General features: G+C 44.2%; 1 protein-coding gene across 1 annotated transcript; it reads left to right on the top strand.

The window, feature by feature from the left end:
* Positions 1 to 2913: 2913 nt before the first annotated feature.
* BFSP2 (beaded filament structural protein 2) lies at positions 2914 to 23225 on the top strand. Its single transcript, XM_050890913.1, has 7 exons — positions 2914 to 3369; positions 11780 to 11862; positions 13773 to 13929; positions 16349 to 16510; positions 21280 to 21411; positions 21895 to 22115; positions 23207 to 23225. Exons 1-7 carry the CDS (start codon positions 2914 to 2916, stop codon positions 23223 to 23225), a joined length of 1230 nt encoding a protein of 409 aa, XP_050746870.1.
* Positions 23226 to 23405: the final 180 nt, after the last annotated feature.

Raw genomic sequence — 23405 nt, 5'->3', positions numbered from 1 at the left:
AGCAAACAGCCTCAAAAGAAGGCATGCAGAGTGTCCCCTTCAAAGGAACAGAAACCTCCTTTGAATTTATCAGAAATCTTGAAATCTGGTGACTAGAGACTCCCACAAATTGAATGCTGTGGCTTTGACCACATTTCTACTTCCCCACTGTTTTATTTAGCTTGTGTGCTTAGACTGCTAGTGCCATTGAATCAAGTTTCCTTATGCCACCCTCTCCTCTCTGAGACTTTCCTTCCCCGCCTTAGGAACAAAACCACAGTGTTTCAGAGCAAAATGGCATTTCAGTCCTACCCAGTTAAGTGCTAGATTGCAGGCTGTAATAGTGTTAGGGGAATAGTAGGGGTAAACAAAGCTTATATGATGGATTAAAAATAAGTTGTTACAAGGAGAGGCTAACAAGGAACATGGAATGACTTTGCCTAAATTGATGCTCTCTCTTTGAGTAACTCAGAACTGTTACTGCGGGACCAATTTTCAGTTTTGCTTCTCAAATTGCCTTTTTTGTATCGTTCGGTAAGTGAAATGGCCTCCGTCCTTTGAGGTCTCGGACGTCCTCTCCCCACCTCTGGCCATCAGTCCTTGTAGATTATTTTCTGCCTTCACTCCTCACTTCATCAGGAGCCGGCTGTGAGGCAGCAGGGAGTTTACCCCCTGCTCCACCTGGCTGCTCCGTGCCACTGGCTGCTCAGGTTTATCTCTCAGTTGCGTGAAAGGGAAGCTCGGGCAGGACAGGGTTAGCGTAGCATCATTAACCATATGCCTTGTTCAAGGTGAGCCACAGCTGGTACCAGAAAAGGGAATTATAGCAGCGGCACATCTGGTCCAGCTGTTCCCACCTGCCAGCAGTGTCCCGGTGGCTGCAGTTAGTCAGAGCAACCTGACAACTTTACTAAATAATGGTTGGAATCAGACCAAGACGTGGCTTCCCCCGGGAATGGGGGGGCCACAGAGGCATTATTGCCCCTCCTTTCTCCCTGTCCCACACGGGCACTTCTACTGTGCTGAGGCACAAATTTGAATGTGGGCCACAGGCTTCCTAAAATTAGAAAATTGTAATGTTATAGGGGGTCTTCTAGATGTTTGATTTTCTGCTCAGAATCAGAGAGTAATGCACTGCTTCCCTACGAGGTGACTGGGGCAGGCAGGAAGACGTGGCTGTGTATGGACATGGATGGGCACTTTGGGAATATGTCTTTTCACTGTGGGATAAACGCTACGCAATATGATATCTGTGATCCTCATGATCAAATACTAAACGGCCTCCAGGAAATCACTGGTTGATGATAGAGTAAAAACTTCCTGACGGTCTTGCCAAGAGTGAAAGAAATCCCATGAGGACCTTCATCTTCTGTTTCAAGGGGAGGTAGAAAGAGAACAAGGTAACAGACAGCTAAATTCAGTTCTTTGCAAAAAAGTCCATATTTCTACATTTGTTTTCTGTACACTGTATTGCTTTTGCAAGGCAGTCTTTGGGTTTTTTTATTTGACACAGAGCAAATACACTGAAAATGTTGTGTAAGAAATACTGGAGGATTCCTCTCATTTAGCCAGCACAGTTTGCTTGGCAATCTAAACGCAGAATGCCTAGAAACTAGCCAAAATATTTGCAAAGCTGTGAGATGCTGCTCTATTCCCAGGCTTCACACGACTGGGAAATGGTGACCTGACTGTAGGCAGTCTTGCAGTTCTCAAACTTAAAAAATAAGCGAAACAAACTCCAGCCACCAACCCGGCAAGCCAGGATTAGGCACCCGCGCAAGACAGGGATTTCTGATTGTATTCCATCTCGCCAAAGACTCACCGCCGCCCCTGTACAAACCTACACCGCATTAGGGCAATGCCCAACATCAGCACATTACAGGCATGCCTACAAAGATGCGCGCACGGTAATCCTACACTGGAACAAGTCTGGCATCCTGGCTGTGAAGCACCCCTGTGTGTAGGTAGAAAAAACTGTACCTAACATTGTATAGTGACATATCCCACTGTACCATGCACACGTCCTCCTTATGTACCTATAAACTACCCACCTGATTACTAGTTGCTAAAGATCAGTGACATAAAAAGAAGGGCAGGGGAAAACTTCCCCATCCCCTGCAATAAGTCTCAGGGATTGTTTCACCCTTTTCTTTCGGTTCACTATTGCCTCACTTTGTCACCACGTTATGCAGTCGAAGTGAAATGGGCCCTTGTTGAACAGACCAAGTGCAGTTGATAATGTGACGTTAAACCGACTGAGCAGGGGTAGACGTGAGGGTGCTTGTCCCTAGTTAAAATCTGCTGGGTTTGGGGCAACGTGCCTTGGTCGGGTGGTGAAGCCAAAGCGCAGAGAAATCCAGAAGCTGCAGCAGGGCCGAGGGAGCATTCGAGGGGAGCATTCGAGGCTCTGCAGCAGCGAAAGGCTGGCTCGGCTCGGCTGTGGCCCTGCTGGCTCCTCAAAAGTTTGGGTTTTGCTAACTTTAGGTAACGCCTTGCTGCAGGAGACTCTGTGTGGAGCAAGCATGGGTGTGAGCAGCCAGTGCGTTTGTAATATATCTCTAGATACCTGTGGGTATAAGGGTAGGAAATGATCTGGGTGTCAGCGTAGAAAACACCGCTGGTATTTTAACACGTACGTTGTACTGAATCCCCATCCCGCTGTCCCTGTAAACACCATTGTGCTTTTCATCTGCTACATTTGCAGCAGCAGCAGCAGGGAGATTTCCCCTGAAATGGGATTGCTGACCCAGCGGCCACCCGGACAATGTGACAGACGCTCCCGGGCAGCACACAAAGCCCCCCTTCCAGAAAGCCGTCGCACAAAGCCGAAAGCCTGCGCGAGCCCCAACCTGCTGGGCTTGGCACATCCCTCCCGCCAGTGCGGGGCGAGGTGGCCGGGCTGAGCGGCGGCACGAGGAGGGCTGGAGCGGCAGCATGCCCTTGCCCAGGCGCCGGTCGTCCTTCTTGGGGCAGCAGCCCTCTTCCTCCGTGGCCGAGAGCTCGGGGCCGCCCGGCCGCCGGGTGAGCGTCGGGGGTGGAGTGAGCCTGTCGAGACCCCCCGGCGTCTACGTGGGCACCGTCCCCACCGGCGGCGTGAGCAGCTTGGGCACCCGAGTGTCCCGCAGAGCCCTGGGCATCAGCAGCGTCTTCCTCCAGGGTCTGCGCAGCTCCTCTGCCGCCGTGCCCCTGGCCCCGGGGTTGGAGAAGGGCAGGGGTCTCTCCTACGAGAGCCTGAACGGCTGCTTGGTGGAGTACATCGAGAAGGTGCGAGCTCTTGAGCAGGTCAACCAGGAGCTGGAAGAGCACATCAGAGTCTACCTGGACAAGAAAGCCGCCAGCGTGGGCAGCTGGGGAGCGCTGCGGGAGAACTGGGAGGCAATTTACCATCAGGTGAGGGCCGGAGCACTTTTGGCAGCGGGGGGTGGGGGGTGGGGGGGGCAGCAGGGGGAGCTTCACGAGTCATTAGCAACGCTGAGCAGCGAGGGTTGATGCTGATGATGAATGCCGCCTGATTTCAAGGCGCAGTGCCCTAGACGGAGGGTTTTAAATCTATCTTCATGATAATTAGCATTATCATTTCACAGTGTGCTGTGGAAAATGCCTATTAAGCAGGAGAATTGCCTCAGGCATCCTGCGCATGGGGACAATTGAAATGCATCCCAAGGCGTGATAGTCTGGGCTGATTAAAATGGGTGGGGGTTTTTCTTAATTTTTTTTTTCTTAGCTGTGGTTATTACACTGAGCATCAAAATTATTAAAAGACAACTGCTAGGACTGAATTAGTTTATCCCTCAACATGATATCATTACAAGCACATTGCTTTTTTTTTTTAATTAGCAATTCAGATTTTTACTTTATTCCCTCATTTGCTTAATCACATTTTCAAAAGCTTTATTTATTTAAAAATAATAATTACGTGGCTACAAATGAGTGACTCCTTTCCTTCCCTTTGTCGCCACCCCACCATCCCTTACTCCCACCTTCTCCGTACGGCACAGGCTGCGGGTTCTCCAGGAAAGTGTTTATTGTGGGGGGTGCGAAATGGTGTTTGCGTTGACCTCATGGACAAGAAACAGTTCCTTTTGCTGACCAGTAAGACCAGTAAGACTTTGCAGGCTGATGTCCTGCTTGCAGCAAATGCAGGGCTCTGTCCCCCGAGGTCTCGGTGCACCTCGCAAGTCCCAGCTTCCTGACTCCCAGCCAGTGGGAGCGGACAGGACCCCGAAGAGCTGGAGCCCGGCATCTTGCACATCTCTTCCTGGCAGTGCTTGTGCAGGTGCAGAAAATGCCGTCGGCGGGTCTTCAGAAAGCCTGAAAGACAACTTCAAGTTCCCCGGGACGACTGTGTGTTTTACCTTGGGCTGGCCAGGGTTTTACTACAGCATAGGAAAGAGGGTGCATTTTTACAGTGCGCTGCATTTTTAGGGCAGGTCTTCACCCAGAACACTACAAATGTCGTCTAAACCCTGAATGCAGCGCCACAAGCTGTTGTACAAAGATCATGTCAGCAGAAACGCCCAGTTAAGCACCGACTTTTAAAGTTGTTATCTTTTTGTATTGGTAAATGACATATTGCTGCCGCTAATCCTATAAAGCTTCTTGAAGGGACTAGCTGCTGAAGGCAAAGGGTGCTCTGAATCTGGCATGCTTACGAAAAGCCATACCCTCTAACCTATCATCTCACTGAGGTAGATGGGGACTTGAATGTGAGATGGGGGGTTAATGCTTTGCAGCCGCCATCCTATGTTTTCCAGACGAGTGCCCCATTTTCCAGTTGTAGACCTCACCTGTAAAACCTACCAGGGCTTATGGTTAAGACCAAAAAAGTAGGACTGTAGGTACTTTAGGAAGGACTGTTTGATTTTTCTTTATATGAAACCCCAACATTGTAGTGCAGATGAACCTACTCATGTAATAATTTTTCATCAAAATTGCTGTACTTTCAACCTTTCTTTATATTGTCATCCTGCCACCTTGCCTCTACCTCCCTTTCTTATGAGTAAGTAAGAGCAGCTCATAATGAAATCTAGCTTGAATATTGGGCTCTTCCTATATAAAATCAGAAAAAGAAAGCTATGTAGTAATAGCATTTGCAGGTGTCATAGAAAATAAGAGAAAAAGATTAGCATCATCCATATCTATTTAACCATTAAAACACATTAGAGAATACATAAAGTTTTCCGAATTACCTCAATTAAGTCAATAAAAGAGGCATCACTTAGTGGGTTTTGACTTTCTCAGACATAATCTGAGCTGTTATGTACAATTCTGACTAATAGGTTTCTTCGCTGTTTTTATTAAGCATCCAAGCAAAAATGAAAGTAGGACCTCATCCAGCCCAAACAGTGATTAACTCATTCATCCTGGAGCTAATTGGCAAAAATATGCCAGCATCAACACTGAAACTGTCACATTTATTAAAAAAACATCAAAATCAGTTGCTGCAGAAACAGCTGCAATCACATGAAGTCAGTACCCTCCTGCCACGACACGTCCCAGTAGGAAAAGTAAAAGGTGTTCAGGAGCGAGGTCTAACAGAAATGAGAGATACCTGGCAGATACATTTCTAGATGTAATTTTTTAAAATATATTTAGATTTTCTGTAGACGTCCACATCCGCCTTAATGTGACATATCCTTTTTTCAGCCTCCTGCAAAATCTGAGGATTCATTTTGATTCCTGGCCAGCCCCGTGCGTTCAGCCGGGAGGGATGCCCGGCAGCCGTAAAACCCCTTGAGGCCATTCACATGAAGCAGCTGTGAAAGTTTTGGGGTGGAAAGCCACCTGAGCTGCCACCTGGTTTAACCCAAATGCCCACAATAGGAACAGTTTTTGAACAAGAAGGGAAAAAAAATACACAATTGAGGGGGGAGTCTAGACAGGAGCCCCTTCCTCTTGCCCTGCAAGTGAGAAGGCAAGGATACAGCCACGTAGGACTCTCCTGGTCCCAAAATCAGAAATGTGACGGGCCGATCTCCACAGTGGGGTAGGAGCAGGCTCAAGGTCCCATTTCCCTCCTGCCTTTCCTGGGATGTGCTCCAGCATCCCAAATTTTGGATAGTTGTCCTCCCAGCAGTAACAACTGGGTGCCAGCATTTCTCCCAAACACAGAGCTAGGGGAAAAAATGTGGCAACGAGTGACTCGGAGGGTACAAGTGGAGGGTCCCTCAGGGGAAAAAACACTCGTGTTTCATTGCAATTGTCAGAGCTATTACTGCAGCAGGGGCTCACTGACAGGAGCTGAATGATGGGAAGCCACTATCCAGCTCACAGCATTAATTATCCGCCTGGGCAGCTGGTTTTTAGCAGAGCAGGTGGACACCCACTAATTGGGACAGGCGCAAAATGGGAGGATTTTTGCAGGAAATGAGAAGTCCTTGCGGAGAGGAATTCATGTGACAGAAATACAAATTCATCTCATTTTACCCCGTGCATACTCCTTTTCTCCAGGCTTCATCCCGCTCTTCTTGTGGAAAATTCAATCTCTAATCAAATGTGCCTCTTCTCCAGAATAGGAGGTTGTTTGTAATGAGAATTCCTTCCAAGGGAGCAGGGCAGCACCTGGGAAAAGTGGATGCTTGAAATAATCTCAGCGAGTTTACGGTGAGGAGAGGGTAGCTCAGCCTCCATGACCATTCAATTACGGCTGCGTGGGAGACAGAGATTTATTTTGTCTATGAGATGGCACGTAGCACAGTTCAGATCACAGGAGTAAAGACAAAAGCAGAAGGAGGAATCAATGTCCTGGACCAATTTTATCACTGCTGTGACTCCTGTGCATGGTTGGGAGCATTTGAAAGATGACCAGAGTTTTTCTATAGAGATACTTTTATTTGCACCGGGCCTTACTGTCAGTGATTACTCAGTGTTAATATTAAGCCTGGAGAATATACAGGACTGACAGCCCAAGGAATCACCACATTTGGACTCGCACCCAGTAATTTATTTGCTGCGGGGCCAGGAGAGCTGCTGAGTATTATCTGTAACACACTCTAACGCAACACAGTGCGTGATTAGTGTCTGTAAATGGACAAAATAGCATTCTGCTACTAATCTAAGGGCACAACAAACTCCTACAAAATGGCACAGAGCTTGGTCAACCACCATACAGAGGATGGCACTAAATTAGTTTTAATTATGTCCTCTCAGCCACCTCCAACAGTGTAACCTTGGACTACATACGCAGCTGTGAGGTGGAGGGGGTGAGGTTTTCTCCTTGTGCTTAGGCAACATTACAGTTTTTACAGATCATTTCTTTAGGAGGTGTCTCCTGCTTTGAGAACCAGGCATTCTTTGATGCAGTCCTATTTACTTATAAAATATTCGATGTATAAATGAAGTTGTGTTTGCCTGGATGCAGCAGGCATCGGCAAAGGACCCATCAATCTTCCCAGCCTCTCTCCAGGTATTACCTTTCCCAAGGCGATGCAACAAATGCCGCTCTTGCTACCTTTGAGTTTTCCTCCTTCAGGCTCTGAGAAGGGGTTCAACACAGAAAGCATGACTGAAAGCATTACGAGTTTACTGCTTGGCACCTGAGCAGCAGGCACTGGGTTGTATGCTTTTAGCCTGATTTAGCTGTGAATTAAAATGTGTTGGAGGCAATGGGCTGATATCAACCCATCCTTCTGCGTGTGGAAGGAACGGCTAGACCGGCATCTTCTGATCTTTCTCCACGGAGGCATCATTTGCTTTAACTGGAGTGAACTTAAAAGCCAGATAGATAATTTTCCATTACATGAATAATTAAACCATGAGATTCATTATCACAGGCCACACCTGAGGCCACAAATTTAGCAGCATTCAGAAAGGATTTAGGCATTTGTAAGAATAGCAGAACTATACAAAGCTATCGATAAAGCATAGCTAAGAATTTGAAAGGCGTAGTAAATCCTGCAATGCCAAACTTGGTCAGATCTCTGTTAAAAATCGAAAGTTGCCAATGACCAGGGATAAGTTCTCCCCATAAGTGTCTGTATCCCATCACACTTTATCAAGGCTGGAGTCTGCAAACTCCCTTGAAGCACCTGGTTTTCTTTGTTGCCAGTCATAACCCAGTAAATGGGCCAGTACGTTGATGCAGATTTTGATAAGTTTTTTTTTGCTAAAAACTAAAATTATGTTTTCATGTCCATAAAATCACAGTGAAATCAAAGAAAATTGTTGCCACTTTCTAGTTAAGATGTTTTATACCACAAATATTCAGTGTTAATTCAAGAGCTAAAAAAAAAATCATGTTCAAAAGGTGTATGTGCATCACAGATGTGAGTGTTGAAAGACAATACATGACTTAAAGGAGCTATTATTAGTAATAATATTTGCATTTTGTAACACTTCCCATCTTGGCCATTTAAACACCACACGAGCACCAGTGTATTAAGCCTCCCTGCAAGGCAGGACAGCGTCGCCTTCTGCTTTACAAGCAGAGGAGGCAACGTCCAAGGGCTTGCAGCACTGCGAGCCCTCTCGTTTCCAATGGACACAAAGAAGGGTGTCTCCTGAACTGCTGCACCATGCGTTTTAGTACGTGTGTCAGCAAAGTGGCTAAGAATCCGTCTCACTAACGCTGCGTGTTTGCATCCAGCTGTTGATTTTTAGGAGAATTAAATCAAACAAAAGAGCCACTAGATGGAAGTCTTTCTTACATCTCTTCTTCTCAAGCCTAGAAAAGGGCTTTCACAGCTCATGCAAATCAGGGAGAATTTTTCAGGAAACCTGGTTTCTACATAGAAACTACCGTGTAATTATTTATCCTTCAGGTTCACTGTCGGATTTAAAATGTACACAGCTCATTTCCAGGAGGGCTGAAAGGCTAATGCTGGCTGGCTCCCACTACAACACTCATCCCTGCAGCCTTCCAAACATTAGACTTTTTTATACCATTTTTACTTACATGGCACAGTTCAGGTTTGTATGCAGTTTTGGAAAGCCCTGGACTTTCTCACTGAACATTTGGCATTAGCTACCAGGCTATGAAGAGGGGAGTCGGGTATTAACCAAGTCCTCAGGAGTGCGATACCAGGGCTCTGGTAGAGACATCCACTTGTGGGGCAGGTAAGAAGCCACCTCAAATGCTTCAATAAAGCCACAAGATTACTACTGAAAAGCACTTTTAAAAACCAGTTTTCCTCTGCACAGAAGCAGAAATCCAGGCAGTGGAAAATCACCAGCTACTCCCTGCTTCTACTTTCAATGCAGCCCTTTTGGGTTGCCATTTTACACTGGATTCAACCTCTAAACTTAGCCATTAATGTACCTCTGAGTGGCACTGTGCAGCTCACAGGATTTAATGTTACTTTTGCTCGTGGGATGTTCCGAATTGCCTCAAAGACGTTCATTTTCATCAGACTTTAGGTCAGATATTGTAACCGCATGGGCTCACTGCTGGAGGCAAATGGGTTTGTTTTGACAGGGCACAGCAAATCACAGGGCAGCATTTCTGCTCCCTGATTTGAGTCAGGGGAAAAAAAAAAGCTTCTGTGAAGATCCACACATGTATGAGTTGGCAGGAAGACAAAATAACTTCTGTAGGAAAAAAGAAAAGAAAAAAAAAGAAGAAAAAAAAACCAACCAAAAATTCAGAGCTTGGGTCAAAGAACTGCCTCTACCTCCATGCTGCTGCCGTGTAAAAACTAAATGTCTTTTCTCCATCTTTCTGGAGAAACTCAGGTCTCCTGGTGCAAGGGGACCGGAGGACAGCAGAGCAGCATGTCCCCAAAGTCCCAGCTCTGCCCAGCTGCTCTGAAATGCCGCAGAAGGGACAAGCCAGGGGTCGGGGAGTTAGGCCAGTGCTGGCAAAGTGGGGTTGCAAAAAGGCAGGGAGAAGGAAATAAGGGGTTGAACACTGAAGAAGAGCCAGTTCTGTGTGCAAGAGAGCACATAAAAGTCTTCTGTACTTGTGTGCTGCACGGCAGGGCTGGCTGGTGTGCCGTGAGATACCATCTCTTTGCCCACACCTGTGGCTTTCGTAACATCTCTGACTCCTGAGCGTTTGCTGCGCTCTCTAACCTTCTCATGCCGAAACTGGGGCTTTTTTGCCCAGTGGCAGTATTCACGGGACCTCTCTCCTCTGTCTAGATGCTATTTTCATGAAACGTGTTGGAACTGCATGTCTCTGAGATGGCCTATCCCTCTATCATATCGGTTGGAATTGGCCAAGAAATTCCACAGTTATTAAAGAAAAATTGGCTGCCCGTGCAATGGTATGAGCTCTGTTTCCTTTGGAAGCCAAGCCCTGAGCTGGAGCTGGCAGGAACGGAGCTCCAGCCCCAGGCTTCCAGCCACAGCCACCTTCCCTTTTTGTTCCTAACAGTAGGTGAGAAGTAAGCAAACCACTGTTTTTAACTCTCATGCCTCCTCAGATTTAAAAGATACAGCGTGCTTTTAACTTCATGATCCATTATGGATTCTCAATGTGGGGAATAGGTTATTCCTCCAGATCTCTCCTTATCAGTTGCCTTCACATATTTCATATTTCTTTGTCCAACCATCTGTAAGACATTTGGAGCAGTAAGCCACTTTTCGTGAGGATGAATGTTAATTACCACATAGAAATGTTTCAGCCTTGCATGTCCACCTCCACCCCGTCACCAAGCAGCAGGCCAAAGAGCAGGTAGGACCACACTAAGGCAATGATCCCACCTGTGGTACTTGAGATGATAACTTGTCTGGACGAAGCCTTGATGTCTCCATGTTGCATGGCCTGTTTCACCTCAGGGGAGCAGAGTGCTTCGGGGGATTTGCAATCTCTTTTAGTTGCAAACTTAATTTTCTAAAGATTTCTGCTTCAAGAACTCTCCTGGCCCACTTAAAAAGCTGCTCTTATTCATGTGGTGGTTTAGTTTCAACTGCAAATCTCCACGGGTATCTCCTGAAAAAGACCAAAGAGATGTTCAGTTTAGCTCTTCCAGAGCGACAGCATGGACCACGGGATGGCTGGAGCCCCCAGACAGTTATCTGCAGAGATGATCGCTCTAATCCCAGTACCAAATTCAGCATGTCTTCCGTCACCTCTATAGCTCAGTGCACATGTGACTCCAGGGCAGGCAGTGGCCTTTTTTTACCTTTTTATCATTTTATATAACCCTCTTGAATCAGAACAAGCTGCTATGTCACAAGCCTTCCAGGTCTGCTTACCTCTCAAGTGCCTCCTGGGCATTAAAGATACCCCCCAGAGCCATAGCAACGATACCACAGTCTTATTTGCACAATCTTTCCAAAGCATTTCACATTCGGTGTAATAATCTTTGAAGACTGCCTGCTTCTCAGGTCTCGTATCTATCACAAGAGCTTACAGGATCCCATCAGAGAAGAAAAATGACGCTCTGGGAGCTGAGGACGGCTCGCAGGTGGCATGAGCAACAAGTATTCCTTGGCTCACTGAAGAGGACGACCCTGAAGAGGACCGCTGATATGGGAAGTAGAATAGGAACTGCATAAGTGCTACTTAAACTGTATCTAGAAAATATAAGCAGGACTTAAATGAGGAACGTACCTTGTGCACAGTAATGAATTTTGCTCCTTGCGACTGGCTGACGATGAGAATAAATGTGTTTCCACAAGAAGATGAATGCTTAGGAGCAATGAACAGTTTGATGACAAATTACAGCCTATTTGCAGAGGATTTGTGAATTTATATGTACCAAATTAATCGATTATCTAGAATGAGTCACTTGAACAGCCCTAGGCTAAGGACTATTTTCAGAATCAAAGCTATACCTGCTTAAGATACACGTACAGTGCACGTAGCTAATGTGCTGAAGCTCTTCATTGCTTGAGCTCTGTTGTCTCTTTCTTGTAGGTGGGTGAAGCAGTCCTTGAAAATGCTCGTCTTATGCTGCACACCGAGAACATTCAAGCCTGTGCTGAAGATTTTAAAGACAGGTAGTCTTGTGGTGGCACCTAGCTGGCCACTTTCTTTGAAACTTTGCCTTGGCAAACACTTACTCTGTAGGGACTCATGAGTGGGCTCATTCTTTTAAGTTGAATATTCAGCCACCTGACTTGGGAGGGGTTTTGTAACAGCAAAATAATTATGATGCTAACATTATTTTCGAAGATTTTGAAGATTTATAGTAACAAAAATGTGCACTAGCAAAATTACTTAAGCTATTCTTTGATATACAGACATTGATCTCCTACTGAGAGGTCAGTATTCATTCAGATTTGGGTTGACATTTTATAAAGGCAAACTTCCATGTGATTTTTAGTTTTAATTTTCAGTACCACACAAGTGGTTTTGGAAGTAACAATCATTCTGCAGCAGCTGAAAAGCAAAAACTGCACTACTACAAGCGTCAGCATGGAAATGTTAGATAAGAAAACAGAAATGGGCTGCACTGATTTTCCTTGTCTTTACTGAGAAAAATGAATAGTAAAAGAAGACCTTAAATACTGGCAAACTACTTTTTTAATGTCTTTCTGTTTGCAAAGCCTAATATTCATGTACACGGGTGCATGAAGCTCTTTAAATTTTACTCAGGAGACGTGATCCTTCTAGCTTTTACTCATAAAGGACTCGTTCATTTACAAATAGCTTTTTGCAAGATCTGACACACAAACTGTATTTCAAACTAATTGATTCTTATTTCCTGTGATTTTTATCATCCCTTAAACTTCTGTCTCTCTCTCTCTCTGGTATTATTTTATTTAATCATATCAAAAAGTGCATTAATCATGTTCTTAGGTTTGCCTTTTATTTCAGAAAGGTACAACTCTGAGATATTAATTTTATGGCTTTACGTCCAGCAAGCTACACTCATATTTTAAGTAGTTTTAAAAAATATTTTTTAAAAATGTCAGCTGACTTGGACAAGCAGTCTACATAACAAAACCAATGTCAAATCAATCCACTGCATAGTAAAAGCTCCTAATTCTCACTGGGATCAGCTGCCACTTTCCCAAGCTGTTGAACTCCCAGCAACAAAGGTGGCTCTCAAGGGGCAGAGTGCAGGACTTGTTTATGAAGCTGGCTCCCGTCTAACCTGCCAACCCCCCTGTCTAACCTCCCTGGCCACTGGGTCCCCAGGTTGGATGGGTTTGACACAAAAGCCTCCCACCCAAGGAGATTCGCCACGCAACTCAGCCACATTTTCAATGGAAAGCCTAAAATGAAAAGGTACAAACGAGAGCGACGCGGCAAGCAGCGCTGTGGAATAGCAACTGCCTGCCACAATTTTCCCTACCATTGCAGCCACAGTTTAGAAACGAGTCGTTTGCTTTAACAGCAATTCTAGTTGACAAACCAACCACTCAAATTTCCTCTTTATTTTGATACTACTGGGATTTGGTCTTAAGGATGGGCTGCGACCCTGGAACGTAGACCAGACTTCCGTCAGCATGTCCGTTAGTAAAAATAATGCTTGAAGCACGTGTGTTTTCTTTAACCATAGCTCTGAAAAGTTTTTATGTAGACGAATGAGCAGTTACTCTCATTTTACAGCCAAGCAAACAGAGAAAAAGCCACCCATAGTCATACTGTATATGAATACCAGATCTAGCAAGAGACCACATGCCTCTCTGTGCTTATTCAGGAATCCTATCAGGCTGATAACCACCATATAGCGCAGACTGCTAACTTGGCCTGTTTTATTACACTCTGAGTTAATGACAGGGTACTTCAGGCAGTTAATTTCAAGTACAGCAAGACAAGGTGAGAGCAAAGTATATCTTCTGTGTCTATGCCTCTGTCTGGGACATATGAGCTAATTAGCACAATAGTGTCATTTAAAAAAAATGCAGATGTTTCTTGCTGAGCTGTGCTGTATTAAGGTTTGGGGTTTTTTTCTCTGCAGGTATGAAAATGAGCAGCCATTCAGAAAAGCAGTGGAAGATGAAATTAATTCCCTATATAAAGTGATTGATGATGCTAATTTAACTAAAATGGATCTGGAGAGTCAGATAGAGAGCATGAAAGAAGAACTAACTTTGCTGTCAAAGAATCATGAAGAAGTAAGTCCAGACTCGGGACACTGCAAAGTCAATGTGTGCCTGTTTCATCCGCTTGGTATCATACATCTAGTGCAAAGCAAGCACTAAAAAGCTCCGCCTGCCATGTCTGGGTGGGGGGATTCTCCTGAAACCTGCTCCTATTTCTCTCTTCTCTGTTAACTTAAAGCACTAACCTCTGAGGCATGATCAAATTACTTATATTTACGTTTTAACTCTTTCTCATCTGATAAATATGACATGGAAAAGATGTCATCACTTCATTTCTTGCTAGACACCACAAGATGGTCATGGGGTTGCACCATCACGTATGTGGACATCTTAACAGTGAGGTCTGATTCTCAGGCAGAGATGTAAAGAGAAAATGCCTGTGCAGGGGACAAGCTCTGGTCCTGCTGCATTAATGCTGAGCCTTAACCAGGTTCTTCTGAAAATATCCTGCTTGGCTTAGCAAGCTGCTCGGTTCTGAAAACTGAGTGTCTCCGGAGCAACGCACCACTGAAGTAAGTCACAGGGACAGGCAGCTAGAAGGGAAGTCCATTATTACCCAATTTTGCAATACTTTCCCACTTACTCATTACATTCACCAGCACTACTTGCATGAAGGTGGTTTATTCCCTTCAGCAGGGGTTTCAGGATCAGACCCAAATCAGCATCTTTACTGACTGGGGCTCGAATATGGAGCTACTACTAATCCCACATAACGGACAGCAAGCAATTGTGCTGATGCCTCAAAAGTAAAAGAGAGCTTGAATTGAGATGGCTCACGGAAGCAAGGCACTATCCTCCCTTACATTTCTTACGGGTTATTTCTCCAACCACAAGATTTCAGCAACGTTGGCAGGCATATGGAGACTTGGCTTGCCAAGATGAGGTTGCTTCATCCCCTCCCTACCTTCGTGAGTCTAATCCCAAGGCTGGCGTTTTGCAGAAAATAATCAGTGGCTTCAGCACCACTGCACGGCATGAGAAAGACAGAAGTTGTTTTAGATAAGAGGGAAAACAGAAAATTGAAAGAAATACACAAGATCCCCTTTAAACCTCCGTGTATTGCAATGATTGCTGTGAAACCAGAAAAGCTGGCACTGATGCTGTTCTCTGCCCATATACATGGCATAACAAGAACAACACCTTTCCAACAGCTCCTCTCGCTCCGCATTTAGCCCGCGAGGAGCCCTTGCAGGGTGGAAGGATGCTCCTTTCTTTACCTGTTGGGAGTATCTGAGCATTCGCAGAACCACCTCAGCACAGATCTGGTTTTCCCATGGCAGCGGCACCAGAGGAAGCTGCTCAAGAGAAGTCACAGAATAAAGGCTGGAAGCAACTATTACAACTACTCCAGCTGAGCTCTGGCACAATAAAGTCCCAAGGACTTTCCTGAACTAATTCAAACCTTTCTTTCCTCCAGTGCCCCCACCAGGAAATGTATGTCAAGTCCTTTTGAAGCTTTTGTAAACTTGGAGTGGGCACATTTTGAGGCTTTCATTCTTGCAGGTTCATAATTCACATAATTCCCATCCATTTTTTTCCAGTATTGTCACTGTCAGGGGCCATTGCTTACAAATAAAATTTCCAGATGCTTTCACACTGCTTTTTTTGCTTATGCCAATGGCACAGGTAAACAGATTGATGTAAAAGGATTGTGGTGCCAGACAGTTCAGATACATGTGCAAATCTCTTTTATTCTTGTGTTCCTGAACACAATGTAGAACTGATGTGCTACCTTTAAGTGTGAAATTCTAGACACACTAATTCTCTACTGCTTACATGGTTTTGGAGCACTTATATGTAAAGAAGGAACAGAATGCTGTCACAGAGAAGGAGAGTGCTCTTCATCTAACATGCACATGCATAAAAGCACACATGTGGTTCACACAAGCCGCAAGGCTGTAGAGCTCCTGCTGTTTTGCAGAACTTGTTGTATCTCCCAGTAGATGCATGTCTACGTTATTGCATGGTGCAGCAGAGAGGGAAGAGCAGGGTTTGATTTGCTGTAAGCTGTTAGTTCCTTGACCCAAAGTCCACATTGCAGCTTTACTGGCAATATAGTTGTGGTGGGTTCGGGTCCCCTGGTGCACAGCGTGCATGCGTCAAGCTCTGACTGCTGGAGAAACTTGCCACTGTGAGAGGGCTGCTCCAGGCAGTGCCTTGGTGCAGGGCTTCAATCTCCTTCCACCAAGGGCGAAACCACTTGCAGTACCCCAGCTCTGCAGCAAGACTCCCCATGCAGAAGCAAGGCAAATCCACATCTGAAAAAGAAACCCTCCAGTGCACTAAATCATTAATGTAGAGACACCTTTCAGGACCAAATTTAATTACTCTCTCTGTTTGTGGCACCAAAAGGGCTTTTCCTCAAGCCTCTCTGAAGCTACCATTAAATTGTCCAGCTCACCTTCTTTTATGTCTGTTATTTTTATTCAAGGATGTGAAGGTATTATACAAGCAGCTTGCTGGATCTCAGCTGGAAGAACTTGATGTTCCCCTGGGAGGTGGCCTGGATGACATACTGGAAAAAATCAGAATCCACTGGGAGAGAGACATCGAAAAGAATCGTGCTGAGACAGGTGCCCTGCTCCGTACCAAGGCAAGCACTGTGTAACCCACTCCAACATTACAGGATTTGAAACAAACACAAAATCTGTCTAATACTCTGCAGTAACTTTGAGGGTTGGGTGTTTGGTTTTTTCTTGAAACAAAAAAGATGGTAAAAATCTAAAGGATTTTGGTCCAAGTCCATGGGAAAATACACTCATAAATATCAGTGGCTTTCTTGGGATTCACACAGTTATGCAGGGGCGGAAATGGCCCTGCTGATATCACAGGTATCTGTGGGAGCCTTCTAAGGGCTCTGAAATGTTGGCTAAGAAAAACAAACTTCATCAGTTGATACCTTCTGTGTATGATAAGCCACAGTCGTTACCCTTCTTACTAGGGCCATTCCTCCACTGAAGAATTTACAGGGGTCTGTAAATTAAAAGGGCAAAACACATTGTTCTACACTAATTATACAGCTACAGACTCCTTGTGGGTTTCTCCTTGAAATTGTTTCCTTTGGCAGCAGTGGGAAAACTGGATATTAACTTAGAAATGAAAAGTGATGATAATAGCCATTCCCTTTAAAAGTCCTCTCCTCTCCTGACGCTGAGTCTGAAACAGCCTTTTAATGCAGCTTTTTCTCTGTCATGAAGGGTAACTCATTTTCCAGAGTGGCTGGCTGAAGTAAATATTTTTGCAGACCTGAAGCATTAAGTTCAGTGGACAATCCTAGATGTTAGTAGCCATCTCATTCTGAGTTGGCTATTACAGCAAAGCATGGCACAGCAAATCATAACCACAGCTGTGCTATAGAAATATTTAGCAAAAACATAGCTCTCCCCCCGCCCCGTTCCATGGTACAGAGCTGCCATGAGAGGAGTAGGGGGTAGTGAAGGCAAACAGCAAGAAAAAAAGCAAGAAATGTGTTTGCAAAGATATATACAAGTTCTGAGTAGGTGTTTATTTTCAAAATAAAGAAGAAAAATCCTGTGACAACAGCGATACCAAAGGTTCTAGGGAATCCACAAGAAGCCAACCAATGCACAAGAGGAGTATATCCCGGAGGTCCTAACAAGTTTGTGAGTGTGCCAGACTGTTACTAAGCAAAGTTTTCATAAGGTCAGTCTGCGGGGCCTGATTTTCAGCTCGTACAGCCCAAAGGAAGTTGGTGACACAGTAATAAACTACATGAGCCCGGAGAATGCCTCCATGCAAAGCATATGCAGCCCTGAAAAGCCAGAGCATCCTCAGTAGCCTCCTAAGCTTTTCCCAGAAAATCTGTTCCTGGCCCACTGCCAGGGGTCAGCAAAATGAGCATTACTCTGATGGCACCAAATTCTTCAGTGTCCCCACTTTCCTGTCCTGCTTGTTCCGCTTCCTCCTCCTCCTGTGCAAACACACCCTCACAACTTCTTTCTTCCTATTTCTTTCACACCTTCAATATCTGGTCTTTCAGCTGCTCAGGGATATCATTTGGGGAGAAAACTGCCAGCTCATACTAGACTGATCATTGGATCCCACTATCATGTCTTTGATACCTAACCCATCCCTACTTGGCCATCTTAGTCTAAGCTCTTATTAGTTTAAGTTGTTCCTGTTTTGGTTTGGTTTTTTAATGGGAGGAAGAATCAGAATATCACAGATTTCTGGAAAGATCAGTTCTGGTTCTGAGCAGTTCTGGTATGACATTCTAGGGGTTTTTCCCAAATATACCTCTCATTAAACCCAGATGATGCAGTTTTGTATCTCACACAGATCTATTCAGATTATTACTATTTATACAGATAACAAGAGTTCAGCTTTTTTCAACTAAGCTTGTGGACTTACGTCATCTTATGTGGCAAAGTTGCACCGTTTGGTTATCCACACTGTGAAAAATTTGCCCTTACTCTTTTGCGACATCAGAGGAGGGAGAGCAGTTCCCTCCTCTCCTTTGCTCTGCATTACTAGTTTCTTCAGTCTCTCTCTGTGAGATTTTCCTTGGTCCCTAATATTTTAATTTCCTTTCTCTGCACCCACTTTTTGGCGTAGCTGTGACCAGGTGAGAAAAGGTATTTCAAATTATGTCCTAGCACTGACTTGGATGTCAGGGCAGTATTTTTGTTATTTTCTGACTAATTCCCTTGCCTCATTTGCTTTGCCTTCTGACTAGACTTGCAGTCTTGGCTAGATTTTTCACAGGTATTCAGGCACCAAAACATACCAATTTACATTCATACCTAATGGGGTTTCACATGGGACTTTTTTAGATGAGTAAGTAACCTCAAAACTTGAGTCCATTGGTTTGACCTGTGCACTTTTTGTCCATAACGCTCAAAACCTTTCCCTGAATTTGCACAAGTGATTTAAACCCTTGTAAGGCAGGCAAGCTGTTTAATATTTTCCCCTGAAAAATGCTTTACTTAATGATGTGGTGCTGTTCACTCATGTAGTTTGATTCCACACATCCACCCCTGCTCATTGCTAATCTGTATTGTTTTCTGCCATCCATAAACCCTTCTAGTTCATGATTCATCCCCAAGGCAGTGAACCTTGAGGCATCAAGCTGTTAAGCTTCTGTCATAATAGAACTAGACCTTAATCCTCCTCTTCATGTCCTGTCTTTTGACCAGCTGTTGATCCATGGCAATGCTCTGCCCCGAGCACACGATTACACGTCTTCCTCCGTCATCCCCTACGCTAGATCTCGTAAAAGGTTTTGAAAAATCTTGTGAATTATGTCAATTGTTTCTCCCTTCTTTGCTACTTTGCTAACATGTTCCCAGAACTCTTAAGAGCTTATCAAAGCCGCTTTCCTTCTGCAGATACCATGCTGATCAGACCCTGGATGTTGGTGTTCTATCCCTAATCATTCTTTAATTATCTTGATTCCATGAAAAACAGACAAATGAGAGATTTTGCACTCTTGCACAACGCCTGGTTCAGACCTGTACAGATGTGCTTGAAAACCGCACATTCCTAGGAAACTCAAGCACCAAAACAATAAAGATTTAGGAAGATGATTTCATCCTCTCCTTCCATTAATCCAGTTGTTTGTGGGCACCACAATTCAATATAGCCTTTCCCTTGTGGAGCATCTCAGGAATAGGAAGAGCAGAGCCCCCAGAAAACACGAATTGCCTAGTGAAGAGGGCACAATGACTACATCTCCACTCCTCTACAGAAGGAACCCCAAAGCTGAGGCCAAGTGTCACGCCCAGCAGCACCCTCCACATGGACTCTTGGGGCGACTGAGCTAGTAATCCTGTAAGAAGGATGGGGAAACCTTATGTGTACCAAAAGCTTTAGAGCTCATTCAGTGTGTGCTTACTTGCTGTGTCATCCTCAGTATTTAGGGCCTGATGTGACCACCTCCATCTACTCCATGTGGCTGTTCTATCATTCACATCACTAACGTCAGGTAGCCGTGACAGCTTCAGGTAACTCCTGGAGGAGTGTCAGCATCACCTGTGGCGAGGGCAAGTTGGATGTATAGGTAGCATTTGGGCCACCAGCAGGGTAAATGTGAATGAGAGATGTCAGGCTTCAGGTAATGCATGTAGGCTATAAATACAGATGCAAAAGCACCCTCCCTGCCCTATGTATCTCTTTAAAAAGAGGCATTTATAGTCCTTGTACCATAATAATGTGCAGACTACACTCTCAACACAACTTACTTAGGAGACACAAATTAGTCCAGAGTGGCAGGTCCATGATTACTAGGCTGGGTTCACCGGGACTAGTGAGGTGGGATTATGTCTCTCTGAAGCACAAACCCCTATATAGTATTTCTGGAAAATACAGGCTCTGTGCAATTTGCTGGAAAGGAGAGTTTTGGTGTTTGGATTGAAATTCAGCCCTCTGCAACACAGGTTCATAAATCCTAAGTTTTGCTTGAGACTTAACTGATACTTAAATGCCCTTTTGCATCTGAGGTTATTTCACTCACAATGACCAAGGTGTGGGTTTCACACGATGGTGCCAAAAAAAATTATAAAAATGATTTCTGGTGCATGGTCCCTGATTTTTTTTTAAATTTAATCTTACTTTTAAAATGAAAGAATGCATAATCAGAAAAGCAGGACAGGGTCAAGATGAATTTTCAGAGTGGAATGGAAGTAGTTTAACTTTAGCGTCAACCAGAAGCAATGTAGGTTTTGACTGAAGAATTGTATTTGCTAGAGAGCCCAGAGCTCTGGATTGAAAACCTTGATCTCAGCCCTCATTAAGAAGTATAGAAATTTTATTTTTACTAAGGTACCTTTTCCTTCACCTATTTTCAAGGAGCCTGAACTAAACACATATAAAAACCCACAAGCAACAAGAGCATGAAACTGCATACGAATGTCTTAATTCAATTAACAGAAGTTATTTTTCTGACCTCTGTGATATGACTTGCTCTCTGACTCATAGAATCCTATGTGAAAAATCATGCTGTGAAAAAGTTGTGAATACTTCTGAAATCCAATAGACTAAGTGAAAACACTTAACTTTAAAAAAAATATTATAGTATAGCTACAAAATGAAGAATTACAGCCATGTTTTCTTTTTATAGGTCATTTTAAATGTACTAGTATGAATGCTGAACAGCTTTTGTTGACAGAGATAAAATACATACACTTATATGTATAAGCCATTTTACAGTAAATGCATAGAAAATATGATAATTTTGACACTAAGAAGTATCCATAATTGTTCAACGGAGGGATTTAATATACAAGAATCAAACTTAAAAGTCAGAATTGCCACAAACTGTGAAAATATTAACTGTCAGTTTGGTATGTAAGGAAACTAAAACATAATTTGAGTAGGCTGTGACGACAGTTGCAATCTTACCAGCAACAGGCTGAAACGATAGCTGCCGTGCGAACCCAGGAGGAAGAGCTGGTGGAGGGCCTCAGAACCGAGTTCCATGAAACTGCCTGCAAAATACAGAGCTTGCAAGCAGAAACCGAATCTCTGAGAACTTTGGTAAGTAATGTTGGGTTTTCAATGGGTATATTCTGTGCGAATTCAACACACCTTCTGAGGAAAACATTCCCGTCTTGGGATGCAGACTTAAGAATAAATCCCATTTTCCAGCGGATGCTGTTTCCAGAGATGCCAGACATTTCTGGGCTCTTCTTGATTGACGTGGTGCACTAAGTGTAGCACATTTGACAACCGGGCCCCAAATTTCAATCTTCAGTGTCTTCATACTCAATAATAATTTCACTGAGATTGCTGGGTGGGTAGTACTTGACAATGTGAAGAATATCTGCGCCTTGTAACCAAAGTAGTTCAACCTTTGTAATGATAATACACATTTTTCAAAGTATCTAAAGAAAGCAAGTCTCAAAATACTACATCTCCACTTAAGCATATTCAACGGAGATATTGGCCAAACCTGAATAAAAATCACTATGAAGCATATGAAAACTAACTGTTTTAATGTCTGCTGTCCTGCCCTTACAGAAGAGGGGTCTGGAGAACTCTTTATACGACGCCAAGCACTGGCACGACATCGAACTGCAGAACCTAGGCTCTGTCATTTCCAAGCTGGAGGCAGAGATGGGAGAAATCAAAGTAGAAACCGAGCAGCAGCAGCGCGATCGTGAAAACCTGCTGACCAGCAAACAACAGCTGGAGAAAGACATTGCTGCATATCACTGCCTTCTGGACGGAGAACAAAGCAGGTACTTGTCCTTAAAAGCAAGTGTGCCAGGAGGATGGAGAACATGTGCTCCCTGGGAAGGCGTTGTGAGGTTGCTGGAAGCAGGAGGACTAGGGTGGTTCTCGTGTTTCATAAGGCTGGGTGGTAGATGGTGAGGTTTGGAGAAGCTGCCAAAGGGGAAGAACACCCCAAATCCCGTCAGGCAGAGATTCCTGATGTATTGGAGATGGGTTGTTTCTAGCACTGCCACGGAAGGACAAGGTTTAGGAATACGCCAGTAGGTCTATGAGTTTCACTTCCCTGAAGATTTGAGATGTGAGATTAAAAAGCTACTACAGCATCTGGGGGCTACATTCGTGGCTGCAAAGCAGATGTGTTGTTGTTTCTTGCCTTGGGTACATTACGCCTTCCCTCCTCCTCCCACTATACAGTCCAAATATTAAAGCTGTGATCCTGGGGAAGCTCCCTTTCTAAGCACACAAATTCCCCCCGAAGTCCAAGGACAGAATCTGGCCCACTGACTGTACCTTTTGTGAAGAAACATAGTTCAGACACTTAACATTTGTCCTCTGGGAATAACCCGTAAACGCTTTTACAGTGGTTGGGTTGCTTGGTTGGGCTTTTTTAAGATCCTTAATCACCATTAGTCATGGAACCTCTGAGAATCTGATCCACAGATTTTGACTTGCTCTTCTGCTCAAGTCAGGGAGAAATTTTTTTACAATCAGATCCTGCTGCAGTTGATGAGATTTTACCTGCTGAACTGAGGATAGTACTTGGTTCAGCAATTTTCCTATTTGTAGTAGTGACCAATTTTATTTTTTTTTTTACTTTCAGCTGATTATGAAACTCCCAGCCCACAGAAGACCATTGCCATTAAAGCAAAAGAAGATGTCACTGCCAATTATGTTCATGGAAGCTAAAAACCCATCAAAGCAGCCTGCTTTATTCAGTTTGATTCAACAATCGAAGTAGGTTGTAGCTTGAACAACTTTATTAGACCCTCCTCATGTAATTGCTTTGCTTACAGATTTCGATTTACTCATGTTGTTAAAATTATAATAAAAATAAAGAATATCACGTTTTTCGTTTTACTTTTTTTTTTCCTTCCAGTATTTTTCATGATAGCTGAAGGGGGGTTGGATTAAGAACATAGGCCCTCCACTTTCCAGCAACCAAACTCTTTCTTTTTATAGTACAAATACATCAAGACTCAACTACCCCTCCACTGTGCACAGAGAATCCACATGCAAATGGCGAGCGCTCTGTTGTGTCACAAAACTGTCAGCTCGCTAGTGTGAAATCTAATTCA

This window comes from Gymnogyps californianus, chromosome 2 (assembly GCF_018139145.2).
Source record: "Gymnogyps californianus isolate 813 chromosome 2, ASM1813914v2, whole genome shotgun sequence".
NCBI classification, from domain to species: Eukaryota; Metazoa; Chordata; class Aves; order Accipitriformes; family Cathartidae; genus Gymnogyps; species Gymnogyps californianus.
This window is presented reverse-complemented; position numbering and strand designations above follow the sequence as displayed.

Excerpts from the sequence above, each read along its gene's own strand:
- BFSP2 (XM_050890913.1), top strand. The coding sequence starts at position 2,914 with ATGCCCTTGCCCAGGCGCCGGTCGTCCTTCTTGGGGCAGCAGCCCTCT. Across the intron at positions 3,370-11,779 it reads GGGAGGCAATTTACCATCAG|GTGGGTGAAGCAGTCCTTGA; the intron begins GTGAGGGCCGGA and ends TCTTTCTTGTAG. Across the intron at positions 11,863-13,772 it reads GCTGAAGATTTTAAAGACAG|GTATGAAAATGAGCAGCCAT; the intron begins GTAGTCTTGTGG and ends TTTTCTCTGCAG.